The 16,009-nt window shown below is 45.3% G+C and overlaps 1 protein-coding gene across 2 annotated transcripts in view; it reads right to left on the reverse strand.

Annotated features, from left to right (window-relative positions):
* The window catches only part of ZBTB8OS (zinc finger and BTB domain containing 8 opposite strand), a 37,135-nt gene that overhangs the window by 5,600 nt on the left and 15,526 nt on the right, over positions 1–16,009 (reverse strand). For both annotated transcript variants that reach the window (XM_069757052.1, XM_069757051.1), the window contains exons 4-5: positions 15,325–15,407; positions 15,192–15,244 (exon numbers count right to left, since the gene is read on the reverse strand). In XM_069757052.1, the coding sequence (XP_069613153.1) occupies positions 15,192–15,244; positions 15,325–15,407 (136 nt within the window). The remainder of the gene's footprint in view (positions 1–15,191; positions 15,245–15,324; positions 15,408–16,009) is intronic.

A 16,009-nucleotide genomic window follows, 5' to 3' on the forward strand; every position in this document is an offset into this window, starting at 1 on the left:
CTGCTGCATTTCACACCCTAGGCTTATACTCGAGTCGAGTCAATAAGTTTTCCCAGTTTTTTTGTGGTAAAATTAGGTGCCTCTGCTTATACTCGGGTTGGCTTATATTCGAGTATATATGGTATGCAAATTGTCTCTTCAGGGTCAAATAATAACTTGTAGGATTGCTACTTTCAATGCACATGAGAAATAACACCATTTCTAGCTAGCAACTTTTACCCAGCAATTTGCACCAATTTTCCCCTCTGCAGGATCGCTATATTATTTCAGCTCTCTCTGAGCTATTAGGTAGAGAATAGAAGTTATAATGTTTTGGGCAGCATGTACAGTGGGGGAAATAAGTATTTGATCCCTTGCTGATTTTGTAAGTATGAACACTATAATTTTAAGGGTAGGTTAATTTTAACATTGAGAGATAGAATATCAAAAATAAAATCCAGAAAAATCACATTATATAAATTTTAATTTTGCAGTGAGAAATAAGTATTTGATCTCCTACCAACCATTAAGGCTATCTGCACACGTAGAATGGGCCACTGCGGATTTTTCCGCAGTAGATTTGCTAAATCCGCATTGGAAAACCGCTGCGGTTTTTAATGCGGATTTATTGCGGATTCCGCTGCAGTTTTCCATCTGCAGTTTTCTATTGAAGCAGATGGAAAACTGCTGCGGATTCCGCACAAAGAATTGACATGCTGCGGAAAATAATCCGCTGCGTTTCCGCGCGGCTTTTTCCGCAGCATGGGCACAGCGTTTTTGGTTTACCATAAGTTTACATTGTATATAAATTCATGGGAAACTGCTGCGGATCCGCAGCTGCGGAAACGCTGCGGATCCGCAGCAAAATCTGCATCGTGTCCACAGAGCCTAAGAGTACTGGCTCCTATAGACCAGTTAGATGCTCCTAATCAACTCGTTATCTGCATTAAAGACAGCTGGCTTACATAGGAGTCTTTTATGAAGGTGACTGTCCACAGACTCAATTCATCAGTCAGACTCTAACCTCTACACAGACCAAAGAGCTTTATAAGGATGTGAGGGACAAGATCATAGACCTGCACAAAGCTGGAATTGACTACAAAACCATAAGTAAGACGCTGGGTGAGAAGTAGGGTTGAGCGAAACGGATCGGACAAATTCAAAAATCGCCGACTTTCGGCAAAGTCGGGTTTCATGAAACCCGACCCTAGTGTGGGATTGGCCATGAGGTCGGCGATCTGTGCGCAAAAGTCGCGTTTCGTATGACGCTTTCAGCGCCATTTTTCAGCCAATGAAGAAGGACACAGAGTATGGGCAGCGTGATGACATAGGTCTCGGTGCCTACCATCTTAGAGAAGGGCATGACAGTGATTGGCTTGCTTTCTGCTGCGTCACAGGGGCTATAAAGGGGCGTGCACGCCGACCGCCATCTTACTTCTGCCGATCTTAGCATAGGGAGAGGTTGCTGCAGCTTCATCAGAAGAAGGGATATAGTTAGGGAGGGAAGATTAAGCCCCGAAACTGCTTGTGCTGTAGCGATTTCCACTGTCCAACACCACCTTTTCTTTGCAGGGACAGTGGAGTTTATATTTTTGTGCATCAGCTCTGTAGCTTATTAGGCTGCCTTATAAGGCTCCCTGATAGCTGCATTGCTGTTTGTACGCTGCTGTGCAAACCAACTGCTTTTTTAAAAGCAAAAATCCTGTTGCTCCTTTCTGCACAGCTATCTTGTTTATTTGTCCACACTTTTGTGTGCAGCAGTCCTTTTTATTGCTGCCATACTTTTCCTGAGATCATTGTAGGGAGATTGAAATTGTACTAAAGTCCTTGTATTTTTTCATATATCTTCCAGCCACTTTCTGCCACTTACATTGTGTTGTTTTATACACTGGGCCTGAGTTTTGGTTCAGTCTGCCCCCCTCCCTCCCCCCCACCCCAAAAAAAAAAGGGAGATTCAAATTCTCACAAAGTGGATATACTTCAGTAGTTTGTCGTATATCAGCCAGCCACTTTCTACCACTAAGGCCGGCGTCACACTAGCGAGTTTTACGGACGTATGAGCGCATAAAATACGTCCGTAAAACACGCCTAACAAACGTCCCAATTATTTTCTATGCCCCTGCTCCTATCTGCCGTATTTTACTGATCAGTATTATACGGCTTTCTACTGCCGTAGGAAATCGCAGCATGCTGCGTTTGTCTCCGTATTGCGCAAAAAAAATGACAATGAAAGTCTATGGAAGCCAGAAAAATACGGATTACACACGGACCAGCAGTGTGACTTGCGAGGAATACGCAGCGGTGTTAGAGAGAAAAGCCAGCAATTCAGTGTGGTGTACAGTAAAATCACACTGACAGCTTACAGTAGAATAGGTAGAATAAATGTATACATATAGAATAGAGATATATATATATATATATATATATATAGCAGCACGGTGGCGCAGTGGTTAGCACAGCAGCCTTGCAGCGCTGGGGTCCTGGGTTCTAATCCCACCCAGGACAACATCTGCAAAGAGTTTGTATGTTCTCTCCGTGTTTGCGTGGGTTTCCTCCGGGCACTCCGGTTTCCTCCCACATTCCAAAGACATACTGATAGGGATTCTAGATTGTGAGCCCCATCGGGGACAGTGATGATAATGTGTGCAAAAACTGTAAAGCGCTGCGGAATATGTTAGCGCTATATAAAAATAAAGATTATTATTATTATTATTATTATTATATGTCAGTGAGACACATATATGTATATATATTATTACTTCATACAGCGCTAGATCGCTTTAAAGCCGGTAATTCAATTGCCGGCTTTTGCTTTCTCCTTCCTAAACCCGACATGATATGAGACATGGTTTACATACAGTAAACCATCTCATATCACCTTTTTTTTTTTGCATATTCGACACTACTAATGTTAGTAGTGTGTATATGCAAAATTTGGCCTTTCTAGCTATAATTTAATAGCTAGAACGGCCAAATTTTGCATATACACACTACTAAGGGTTAAATGGCGGAAAAAATTGGCGTGGGCTCCCGCGCAATTTTCTCCGCCAGAGTAGTAAAGCCAGTGACTGAGGGCAGATATTAATAGCCTGGAGAGGGTCCATGGTTATTGGCAACCCCCTGGCTAAAAACACCTGCCCCCAGCCACCCCAGAAAAGGCACATCTGGAAGATGCGCCTATTCTGGCACTTGGCCACTCTCTTCCCATTCCCGTGTAGCGCTGGGATATGGGGTAATGAAGGGTTAATGTCACCTTGCTATTGTAAGGTGACATTAAGCCAAATTAATAATGGAGAGGCGTCAATTATGACACCTATCCATTATTAATCCAATAGTAGTAAAGGGTTAAAAAAAAACCACAAACACATTAAAAATTATTTTAATGAAAAAAAAATCACAAAGGTTATTGTAGTATTTTATTCTACGCTCAATCCACTCACTGAAGACCCTCGATCTGTAACAAAAAAAAAATAAACCAACAATATCCACACCTTCCGAAGATCTGTAACGTCCAACGATGTAAATCCATCTGAAGGGGTTAAAATATTTTGCAGCCACGAGCTCTGCTAATGCAGCGCTGCTCCTGCCTGCAAAACCCCGGAGAATGAAGGTAAAGTAGGTCAATGACCTATATTTACCTTCATTTGCGGTGAGGCGCCCTCTGCTGGTTGTCCCTAGATCGTGGGAACTTTCCTAGAAAGCTCCCAGGCTCAAGTTCATAAGAGGCGCCCTCTGCTGGTTGTCCTCATATGAACTCGAGCCTGGGAGCTTTCTAGGAAAGTTCCCACGATCTAGGGACAACCAGCAGAGGGCGCCTCACCGCAAATGAAGGTAACTATAGGACATTGACCTACTTTACCTTCATTCCCCGGGGTTTTGCAGCCACGAACAACGCTGCATTAGCAGAGCTCGTGGCTGCAAAATACTTTAACCCCTTCAGATGGATTTACATCGTTGGACGTTACAGATCTTCGGAAGGTATGGATATTGTTGGTTTATTTTTATTTTTTTTTGTTACAGATCGAGGGTCTTCAGTGAGTGGATTGAGCGTAGAATAAAATATTACAACAACCTTTGTGATTTTTTCATTAAAATAATTTTTAATAATGTGTTTGTGTTTTTTTTTAACCCTTTACTAGTATTGGATTAATAATGGATAGGTGTCATAATTGACGCCTCTCCATTAATAATTTGGCTTTATGTCACCTTACAATAGCAAGGTGGCATTAACCCTTCATTACCCCATATCCCACCGCTACACGGGAATGGGAAGAGAGTGGCCAAGTGCCAGAATAGGCGCATCTTCCAGATGTGCCTTTTCTGGGGTGGCTGGGGGCAGGTGTTTTTAGCCAGGGGGGGGCCAATAACCATGGACCCTCTCCAGGCTATTAATATCTGCCCTCAGTCACTGGCTTTACTACTCTGGCGGAGAAAATTGCGCGGGAGCCCACGCCAATTTTTTCCGCCATTTAACCCTTTAATTTAATAGCTAGAACGGCCAAATTTTGCATATACACACTACTAACATTAGTAGTGTGGAATATGCAAAAAAAAATGGGGATATGAGATGGTTTACTGTATGTAAACCAGGTCTCATATCATGTCGGGTTTAGGAAGGAGATAGCAAAAGCCGGTCATTGAATTACCGGCTTTAAAGCTATCTAGCGCTGTATGAAGCAATAATATATACATATATGTGTCTACTGACCATATAATATATATATATATATATATATATATATATATATATATATATATATATATATATATATATATATATATATATATATATATATATATATATATATATATACACACATACAGACAGTATATATGTTTTTTTGGGGGGGGGTTTTCTTACACATGGATCCCTTGTATAGCCGTATGTCGGTTTTGCAAGCCTGCGAGAAAAACACACAGTACGGATGCCATACGGATTACATACGGAGGATGCCATGCGCAAAAAACGCTGAAACACCCTGCCTACGGAGGAGCTACGGAACACTATTTTGGGGACTTTTCAGCGTATTACGGCCGTAATATACGGACTGTATTGTCTTACGCTGAGTGACTCCAGCCTTACATTGTGTTTTATACACTGGGCCTGAGTTTTGGTTCAGTATCCCCCCAAAAAAAGAGAGATTTAAATTCTCAACAAGTTTATATACACCTTCCACCTTGTTTTACAGTACCATATAACGGTTATTTTGGTTAGATTTTCCAAAAAATGAGGAAGTCTGGTGGAAGAGCCCATGGGCGGTGGTTGCCAGCTGGTACTGATGGTGGTGGTGCATCTGGTGGTAGTGGCAAAAGAACAATAGCACCTAAGGCTGGAGGTGTTGAGCCAGCGTCATCGTTTGGCTACACAAGGCCTCGAAGGCTCCCTTATCTGGGAGTAGGAAGACCGCTTTTAAAGCCGGAGCAGCAGGAAAAAGTTTTGGCTTTCCTTGCTGACTCAGCCTCTAGCTCTTTCGCCTCCTCTTCAGAATGTTGATGATCTAACCTTCATTAAAATGAACCAATCATGAATTTCAAATTATTTTGCCCCACCTTCCCCTGCTGACACGTAGCTTGCCTGAAAAATGTCTTGCTTTTGGCCTCCTCTTCCTGACTTCTCCAATTCCAGCTGCTGAATGTCCACCATAGGCCATTTTTATACCTCCCTAAATGGGCTGACTCCCCCCACAGGGCCGTGGTCACCACCTGGCACAAGCACCCGTGCGAGTGCCGTTTGCCTGGACAGGTGGGTGGGCCCACTCTTGGGCGACGGCACTGGCACAGGGTCCCTCATAGTACAATCAAGTGTCTCTGACGGTGGTGGTGCACAACCAACGTCAGACACACCGTCGTAATATGAGGGGCCCTGTGCCAGTACCGCCGCCCACGAGACAGTGTCCCCCCCCCAGCTCGAACAGTGCTCTACCACTTGCAATACTTACCTCTCCCTGCTCCACCACTGTGTAGTCTGTGCTGTTAAATCCTTCAATGGCACTGCCAATTCAAATTTGTTGAAACGATAGATGATAGTTAAAATATACAGGGGCCCTGGCCTCCATTTAGACCAGTTAATACTCTGCGCCTACTACCACTGTCTGCTACTCAGCAGAGGAGCCCACCCCTGTACCCAGCTATGCCACCTGTTTAGTCCTGTTACCAATTTTGAACGGCATTTAGCCTACTTTATTATTTGGACCTATATCTGTGTTTCCTCCTCATCCTGCCCATTGCCCAGCCACTGCTAGATGAGTCTGCTGGTACATTGACCCAGACCACTACATTCCCCTTGCACTCTACACAGCCAGAATCTGACCCTGCTGAAAGTCAGGTTCCCCTTCCCGCATACTATACCACCTTACACGGGGACAAAGAGGAAGGTGCAGATGAAAGTGCAGGTTCCTTCATCAGGTGGTGGGGGTGCATACTCGTTGGTGACGTCACTGGCACAGGGCCCCTCATAGTACGCAAAAGTGTCTCTGCCAGTGGGAGGCGCCACCCGCCGTCAAACACACCGCCGTACTATGAGGGGCCCTGTGCCAGTGCCAATGAGTGGGCCCCCCCTGCTTGCTCAGGATCACAGCACTTGCAAAGTTGAAATACGTACGCTACTCACCTGGTAGCAGTGTTTTTTCAGGAGCCATGACAGCACAACGAGAGAGGGGATCCGCCCTTCAGGGACAGGAAACCTACAGACATAAAAAGGGCGGTACCTCTCTCCCACGTCAGTTGTTTCCAGAGCATGAGAGGACCACCTTGGTTAGTAACACAGATGCAGTATATACATGAATACTTTTTATTATGCAAGTGAACATAAACTTTAACTCAAGATTAACAGGGTGTTGTATCATCCAAAAATATAGGGTAGGGAATCTAAGGGTGCTGTCATGGCTCCTGAAAAAACACTGCTACCAGGTGAGTAGCGTACGTATTTATTCAGTCGCCATGACAGCACAACGAGAGACTTTCAGAGACGAAAGATTTAGGGGGGGATAATAGCTTCTAGCACTCTTCTCCCAAACGTAAGGTCTGAGGAACTACCCAGATCTAATCTGTAATGTCTAAGAAAGGTAGAAGGGGAAGACCATGTGGCCGCCTTACATATGTCTTCGATTGACACTTCTGACCTCTCCGCCCAGGAAGATGCCATGGCTCGCGTGGAGTGTGCCTTTATACCATCTGGAACTTCGTTGCCACCTGCGGTATAAGCGAGAGAGATTGCCTCCCTAATCCATCTGGCTAGAGTGTTTTTAGATACTCTAAGACCTTTCCTTACCCCTTGATAGGCTACAAATAAAGAGTTATCTTTTTTCCAGGAATCTGAAACTGTAATATATCTAAGGAGGCATCTCCTCACATCTAAGCAATGGAATTTACGTTCTTTATCGTTAGTAGGATTGGAGCAAAAGGAGGGAAGGACTACCTCCTGAACCCTGTGAAATTTAGACGCAACTTTAGGCAGATATAGGGGATCGGGTTTTAATATGACCCTATCCTCCCTAACTTGCATGTATGGTGGATGTCTGGAGAGTGCCTGCAGATCACTAACCCTCCTAGCAGATGTGAGAGCAACTAACAGGGCTGTTTTGATTGACAGGATCTTCACAGGAATAGTATCAATGGGCTCGAATGGGGCTTGCGTCAGGGCTGAGAGTACCAAATTTAGGTCCCATGGGACTAACCTTTGTTTAATAATTGGTCTAGACCTGGTGACTGCTTTAAAGAATCTAGCAATCCAGTGATTACTGGCTAAATTAAGATTATATAACGCTCCCAGTGCTGACACCTGAACTCTAAGAGTACTTGTGGCCAAGCCCATTTCCAGGCCTTTTTGTAAAAATTCAAGAACCTGGTTAATACATGGTTCTTGGTCAATTTGAGCCCCTGAAAAAGATAAAAATTTTCTCCATACTCTCACATAAATGCCCGTTGTAGATGGTTTTCTACTTTTAAGGAGAGTATTAACCAGATTCTGAGAGAATCCTTTCCCCCTCAGTAAGGACCTCTCAAGTTCCATGCCGCTAGGTGTAAGTTGGCTACTTGAGGATGGAGGATTGGTCCCTGGGAGAGCAGATCTGGTAGCTCTGGAAGAATCCATGGTTGGCAGACAGACATCTTTCTCAGCCAAGGAAACCAAGCCCTCTTGGGCCAAAATGGAGCTACCAAGATTACCCGGGCCTTGTCCTCCCGAATCTTCCTCAGGACTAGGGGAATTAGATTTAGAGGGGGAAAAGCATACGCGAGCCTGAAGTGCCAAGATATCAGCAGAGCGTCCACAGCGTATGGGTTGTCTTTTGGATTTAGGGAGCAGAATTGATGTAATTTTTTGTTCCCTCTGTTGGCAAAAAGGTCTATCTCCGGACAACCCCATAACTGGATGATCTGACTGAAAATGGCTGGATTTAACGACCACTCCCCCTGTCTGAGCATGTTGCGGCTTAGATAGTCGGCTTTGGTGTTGATACTTCCTTTTATATGAAGCGCCGTCAGGGAGAGATGTACTTCGGCCACCTGAAAGATATGATTTGCGACCTCCATCAATGTACTGGATCGCGTGCCACCTTGACGATTAATGTAGGCCACAGTTACCCGATTGTCTGACAAAAGCCTGACGTGTCGACCCTGTAGGGGTACAAGGAATCTATTTAAGGCATGTTTTACTGCCAACAGTTCTTTCAAGTTGGAGGAAGAGTCCTGTTCAGACAGAGACCATAGTCCCTGAATCCAATCCTCCCCTAAGTGAGCCCCCCACCCTTTGGGGCTAGCGTCCGTAGTCAGCACCCTAGATATGTGATTTATCCAAGGGACCCCCCTGTGTAAATTCGAAGTGTGAGTCCACCAACCAAGCGAATGTACAGTCTCCGCAGAAAGTGTGAATTTACTGTCGAGGTGAGCATTTAGGCGACGGGAATTGTGTAACACGTCCCACTGTAAAGCCCTCGTGTGGAACTGTGCCCAGAGAACTGCCGGGATGCAGGACGTAAGAGAGCCCAAGATTGACATCGCACCCCTGACTGATACTAAGGGATTATTTATTGCCCTGGTGACCAAATGCTTAATCTTCGCAACCTTTGTGTCCGGCAGGCGACATTCCTGCTGACTAGAGTCTATAACATATCCCAGGAATTCTTGTACTTTTAGGGGCTGAAGGCGCGATTTTTTTATATTGATCATCCAGCCCAATTTGTGTAACGCATCCATAACTTTCTGTAGTTGGTCTGAGCAATGCGACTCAGAATGACCCACAATTAGCAAATCATCCAGGTACGGGACTATTAATATATCCTGTTCATGCAAGTGCGCCATAACCTCCACCATGATTTTTGTGAACACCCTGGGTGCAACTGCGACTCCGAACGGAAGTGCCTGATATTGAAAGTGTTCTACTGTGCCAGCTAGTGAGACCGCCACCCTAAGAAATCTCTGATGATCAATATGAATTGGTACATGGTAATAGGCGTCTTTGAGATCTAAGACAACCATAAAACAGTGGTGAAAGAGTAATTTTATTGCGGTCTTGACCGACTCCATTTTGAAGGAGGGTATGAACAGAAAATTATTCAGGCCTTTTAAATTAATAATGGTGCGATATGAACCATCAGGTTTTTTTTGACCAGGAACAGAGGGGAATAAAACCCCCTACCTTCCTCGCCTGCAGGGACTCTGACTAGAACATTCTTCTGTTGGAGCTCCCGGACCTCAGACTCTAGTGCCAACTGCTCTGTAGAGGAGGAACGAACAGGTGTTAACATAAATTTGTCCCGAGGAGTATGGTGGAAGTCTAAGGTTAGGCCTTTCTCCACAATGCCTAGAATCCATGGATTGTTTGTAATCTGCACCCAGGCTGGGTAGAAGGCCGAAAGCCTACCCCCCACCTGGTCCGCTAGTCATTGTGGTTTCTTAACCTCTCGTGAAGGATTAAACATAAATCCTCTACCCCTTCTTCTGCTGTTGTCATATCTAGTAGATTCTCTGTTGGAGTCTCTATATGGTCTTCTGCGGTTGGACCATCCTCTATTATAGTCCCGTCTGTAGAAGGGTCTTCCTAGGAAGGGAAAGCGTTTTTTACTATCCCCTGCTTTTTCCAATAGCTCGTCTAGGACTGGTCCGAACAAGTGAGCCCCTTCACAGGGAATGCTACATAATTTTGTTCTAGCTTGTAAGTCCCCTGGCCAGCATTTTATCCATAGTGCTCTCCTGGCTGCATTGGATAATGCCGAGGACCTGGCGGCCAACCTGACCGAATCTGCTGAAGCATCTGAGAGGAAGGCTGCGGCATCCTGGATTGTGGACATAGAGGACAATATTTCCGACCTAGGGACTTTATCTCTGAGCTGATCTTCGAGGTGACCCAACCAAACCATCAAGGATCGAGCGGTACAAGTGGCTGCAATGGCTGGCCTCAGAGACCCTGCTGAAGTCTCCCAAGCTCCCTTAAGGAAGATGTCGGCTTTCCTATCTAACGGGTCTTTCAAATTTCCCAAGTCGTCGAAGGGGAGAGACGACTTTTTGCATGCCTTAGCGACTGCCGCATCCAACTTCGGGACTTTATCCCATGAGGACGAAGCCGCTTCTTCAAAGGGATACCGTCTTTTAAAGGCTGGCGGAAGCGACCCCTTCCTTTCTGGTTTCTTCCATTCTTTTGAGATTAACGATTTGATCTTGTCAATCACTGGAAAGGCTCTTCGGGATTTTCGCTCAATACCCCTGAACATAACATCCTGAATGGAACATTCCGATTGGGTATCTTCTATCCCCATTGTGCTGTTAACTGCTTTGACCAGATGGTTAACCCTTTCTAGGGACAAACAGGCTCGAGCAGACTCCTGATCCTCAGAGGAGGAAGTGGACGGAAGAGACCCTGAGCTCAGCTCACCCGAATCCGAATCTACCTCAGGTAAAGGGGATGACCTTTTAGCTTCTGCCCCCCGAGATTTGGATCTCTCGGCACCTTTAATTTCCTGTCTCACCATCTCTCTTATTGTAGAGGTTAGATCAGGCGCCTCCTCCTCCAGTAAACGTTGAATACATATTTTACATAACTTCCTCAAATGTCCATCTGGAAGCGGCTCTGCACATTCAGCACACTGCCTATGTTTGGCTTTGGACAAACTTTTCCTCCCCTGATGAGGAAAAAAGACAAGGGGAACACAACCATCACTAAGTGGACTTTCACGAAGCTCACTTACCCCGTCCAGTAATGAGTGGTACCGTAGATGGGGGATCCTTCGAAGCCGGCAAATCTTTACGGGCTGAGGATTTTGGTATAGAGATCCGTGCCTCCTTAGCTCCACCAGCGCGGCTACTGCCACTAGACCGACGCTGGGAGCTTCTACGAGGCTTATCTGACAGCTGCTGCGGCTCCTGCTGCTGCTGGCTGGTAGTTCCTTCTGGCGACTCCATTATGGAATGGGTGAGGAACTCTGATTATCCCAGCTTGCCGCATTAAATACCCCCAAGGTACCGCCCCCGGATGGGGGCCAGCAGGGAATCCCAGGTGGCCATTAAACCGTCTGCCGCTGTGCTGCGCTACCCCTCCCTGAAGCCCAGACTGATCCCGCAGCTGGGCGCCGCCATTAGCCGGAGATGACGCTACTGCGCATGCCCAGCCGCGTCATCCGGCCGCGCCGCCCGCCGCGTCATCCGGACACGCCCCCTTCAGGACGCAGCGGCGGCGCCAAGCCGACACGCGGACCAGGACGCCAGCAATCCCCCCGGACCAATGCCGCGTCCCCGCCCGGACCAGCCATGACTCCCGGGACCCTGAGCAGCCAAGCACCTCCATAGGTATGTGCGGTTGCCTGAGAAGCTAGCCTATCAGAGGCTGCTTCCTCCTGCTGTCACCTACACCGCGCAGTGCCCCTGCCGTGTGGTGCTTCCTGCCCCCTGGACGGGCCGAGGTAGGGGACCCCCGCTACCTGTACCGGGCCGCCAGGAGTGGGGAGTCTTCTTACTTCGACCCTCTTGTCAGGGCCTGTCTGCAAGAGGTTCCGCTGTCAGGGACAGGAAACCAAACTGACGTGGGAGAGAGGTACCGCCCTTTTTATGTCTGTAGGTTTCCTGTCCCTGAAGGGCGGATCCCCTCTCTCGTTGTGCTGTCATGGCGACTGAATAAATACTTACCTCTCCCTGCTCCCCCGCCGTGACGTATTCCGCGTTTCCTGGGCCCACGAAAATCTTGAGCCAGCCCTACCCCCCCACAACTTTAGCCAAATGACCCCCAGTTTTCAATGCCTAACTATTATAATAAAGTAAGTTAAGATTGACAAGCTTAAGTAATAAGAATTGATGTTTTTGGCATTAAAATGGGCACTGTAGGTGTTTTTCTGTCCTCCACTCACTGCCGACTTTGATTCCCCATTGACTTGCATTGGGTTTCGTGTTTGTCGGCCCCCGACTTTTCGCAATAATTGGCCGATTTCACCCGACCCGACTTTGACAAAGTCAGGTTTTGCGAAACCCGACTCGATCCGAAAAAAGTAAAAGTAGCTCAACTCTAGTGAGAAGGAGACAACTGTTGGTGCCATAGTAAGAGAATGGAAGAAATACAAAATGACTGTGAATTGACATCAATATGGGGAACCATGCAAATTATCACCTCGTGGGGTATCCTTGAGCATGAGGAAGGCGAGCAATCAGCCTAAAACTGCACGGGGGAACTTGTTAATGATCTCAAGGCAGCTGGGACCACAGTCATCCAGAAAACCATTGGTAACACATTACGCTGTAAAGGTTTAAAATCCTGCAGTGCACGCAAGGTCCCCCTGCTCATGCTCAAGGAGGCACATGTGCAGGCCCATCTGAAGTTTGCCAATGAACACCTGGATGATTATGTGAGTGATTTCAGAGAAGGTGCTGTGTTCAGATGAGACAAAAATTGAGGTCTTTGGCATTAACTCAACTCTGTGTTTGGAAGAAGAGAAATGCGGCTTATGACCCAAAGAACACCGTCCCCACTGTCAAGCATGGAGGTGGAAACATTATGTTTTGGGGGTGTTTCTCTGCTAAGGGCACAGGACTACTTCACCGCATCAATGGGAGAATGGATGGAGCCATGTACCGTAAAATACTGAGTGACAACCTCCTTCCCTATGTCAGGACATTAAAAATGGGTCTTGGCTGGGTCTTCCAGGAAGATAATGACCCAAAACATACAGCCAAGGCAACAAAGTAATGTCTCAAAAAGAAGCACATTGAGGTCATGGAGTGGCCTAGCCAGTCTCCCCCCCACCCCCATCATGTGATCGCGGGTCACCGATGGGTTGGCATGACAACCAGAGGTCTCCTGGAGACCTTTACGGTTGTTACTGCCGGACTGCTATGAGCGCCACCTGGTGGTCAGCGTTTTAAATATAAAAGTTTAAACACTCCCCTTTCGCCCCATTCAAAATAAAAAAAAAAAACAAAAACAAAAAAAACACACATATTTGGTATCGCCACTTTTCAGAATTGCCTGATCAATAAAAAGGATTAACCTGATCGCTAAACAGCGTAGCGAGAAAAAGAAAGTCGAAACACCAGAATTACCTTTTTTTAGGTTGCCGAGACATTGCATTAAAATGCAATAACGGGCGATAAAAAGATCGTATCTGCACCAAATTAGTATAATTAAAAACATCAGCAAAAAAAAATAAGCTCCACCCAACCCGAGATCACAGAAAAAGGAGACTATGAGTATCGGAAAATGGCGCAATTTTTTTTTTTTTTTTTAAACGAAGTTTGGAATTTTTTTTCACCACTTAAGATAAAAAAAGAACCTAGACATGTTTGGTGCCTATGAACTCGTAATGACTGGAGAATAATGGAAGGTCAGTGTTAGTGACCTAGTAAAAAAGCAAAACGAAAAAAAAAAAAAAAAAACCACAACTGTGGAATTGCATTTTTTTTTTGCAATTTCACTGCACTTGGAATTTTTTCCCAATTTTTCAGGACACGAGATGTTAAAACCAATGGTTTCATTCAAAAGTACAACTCATCACGCAAAAAATAAGCCCTCATGGCCATATTGACGGAAAAATAAGAAAGTTATGGCTTTGGGAAGAAGGGGAGCAAAAAACGAAAACGCAAAACCAAAAATACCTCCGGTCATGAATGGGTTAAAAACTGCTAGGGACCAAGCTGCATGGGAGACTAGTCAGACAGATGGCTCCCCAGCTTCTTCCCCTTACCCGCTCCCATTGAGTGTAGAATCTCTCCCTGCGTGCCTGTATAGTTATTGTAAGTGGGCGAGAAGTAGTCATTGGTAACCCACCTGTCTGACTAGTCTCCCTCATGGTCAGTCCTCAGCGGCTTTTATAGTGTGCCTTTCTCTGAATCGCTTTCCGAGTCAAACATATATGGCTGAAATCATGCAACCAGTGTCTTTTGCCTGCCCCAAACCACGGGCAGCATGTATCCCCTGTCAGGTTCCTTTTAACCCAACATCTCACTATGCTGGCACTCTGTGCTACTTTGACAGAAGTATTTGAGCTCACCACAGTTGTTTATGAGTTCAGATAGCTTAGGGAGGAGAAGGGAAAAAAAATCCTAACATATAGTACAAAGGTTTCTTACATTTGCTTGATCTGTTGATTTATGCAGTTTGTTAAAATGGCAGTACCAATTAACAATCAGTAGGATAACCAGAAATACTAACATTAGACATTCGCAAGACAACAGAAATTCTATGTATTGTATTTTTTGGACCAAGACATCTTTTTCCCCAAAAAATCTGAAAGGAAAATAGCCCTGGGCTGGGAGAAGTGGGTGTTCAGGTGGTGCGATGCAGGGGACATTGATCTGTAGGCGGTGGGCTTAAAAAAAAAGATAAAAAATGGCGCAGTGTTGGCACATGTGTAAATTCAGCGCCAGTTTCCTGAAGGTCTCTCTGTGTCTAGTCAGAAAGTCCTCAATGGCTAATGACTGCAGCATAAGTGGGGTTAGACTAGCTATGATTGCACATTAACAAGGTGCTAGCTATGTAACACAGCCGGCAGTGTATGAAGCAGCTCCTAAGCCCGCTCCATACATCTGTGCACATTCGCAATGCATGTAGAGCAATTCACTAATCTACTCTCTTGACATGTGGGAGTGATTTGGGTAATATAGGAATATAAGAAAAATTGTGATCATACGCTTGTTTAATACATAATGATGACTGTAAAAACGCAGAACAAGTTTGTTGAATGCTCTACGATCAAGCAGATCATCGTTCTCCATTAGATTAAGAAATTACTTACCCTATAGAACGGATTTTAAAATTCATTCTGTCTATGTGTAACACTTTCACCTCCTAAATGAAAAAGAAAAAAAGTCACTCTCTAGTACAATCTACACAGTGGCTAGCGCGTTACATCTTTATGAAATTCTCACCCGAGGTATGAAGTACTGATCAGCGCTGAACTTATAGAGCCACTCGTCCAGGAAGTTATACAGCAAAGAGAGCATGTCATTGCCTAAGAAAAAAAAGATATCGAGAATCAGACATCTGCAGTATTTCTCCCCACAGATAATTATAGAAAGTCAGCATATACCCTTACAGTACACAATGCTTTACTTACCGTATTTGGCCGCTGTTTCATTATTAATAGTGTTTGGGCACATATGGAGATTAAAGAATAGTTGATGATGTAGAGAGAACAAGTTTACATTTTCATTACTCACAAGGCTGCAGTGGAATTAAGGACTTCATTCTCCAAAAACAAGCAAAAAAGAAAAGCAAAAATGGGAGCCCTAAAAAAAATCTTAATAAATAGATCTAACATGGCTCTTGGCCATCGCTTCTGTAACTTTATTGTATCAATCCATTAACTCATTTTGTCGCAATCTGTAGCTTTAGGGGTTTAGGGGCAGCACGGTGGCGCAGTGGATAGCACAGCAGCCTTGCAGTTCTGGAGTCCTGGGTTCAAGCCCCACTAAGGACAACATCTGCAAAGAGTTTGTATGTTCTCTCCGTGTTTGCATGGGTTTCCTCCGGGTTCTCCGGTTTCCTCCCACATTCCAAAGACATACTGATAGGGAATTTAGATTGTGAGCCCCAACAGGGACAGCGACGATA

The sequence above is a fragment of the Ranitomeya imitator genome, chromosome 3 (genome assembly GCF_032444005.1).
Source record: "Ranitomeya imitator isolate aRanImi1 chromosome 3, aRanImi1.pri, whole genome shotgun sequence".
In the NCBI taxonomy this organism is placed as follows: domain Eukaryota; kingdom Metazoa; phylum Chordata; class Amphibia; order Anura; family Dendrobatidae; genus Ranitomeya; species Ranitomeya imitator.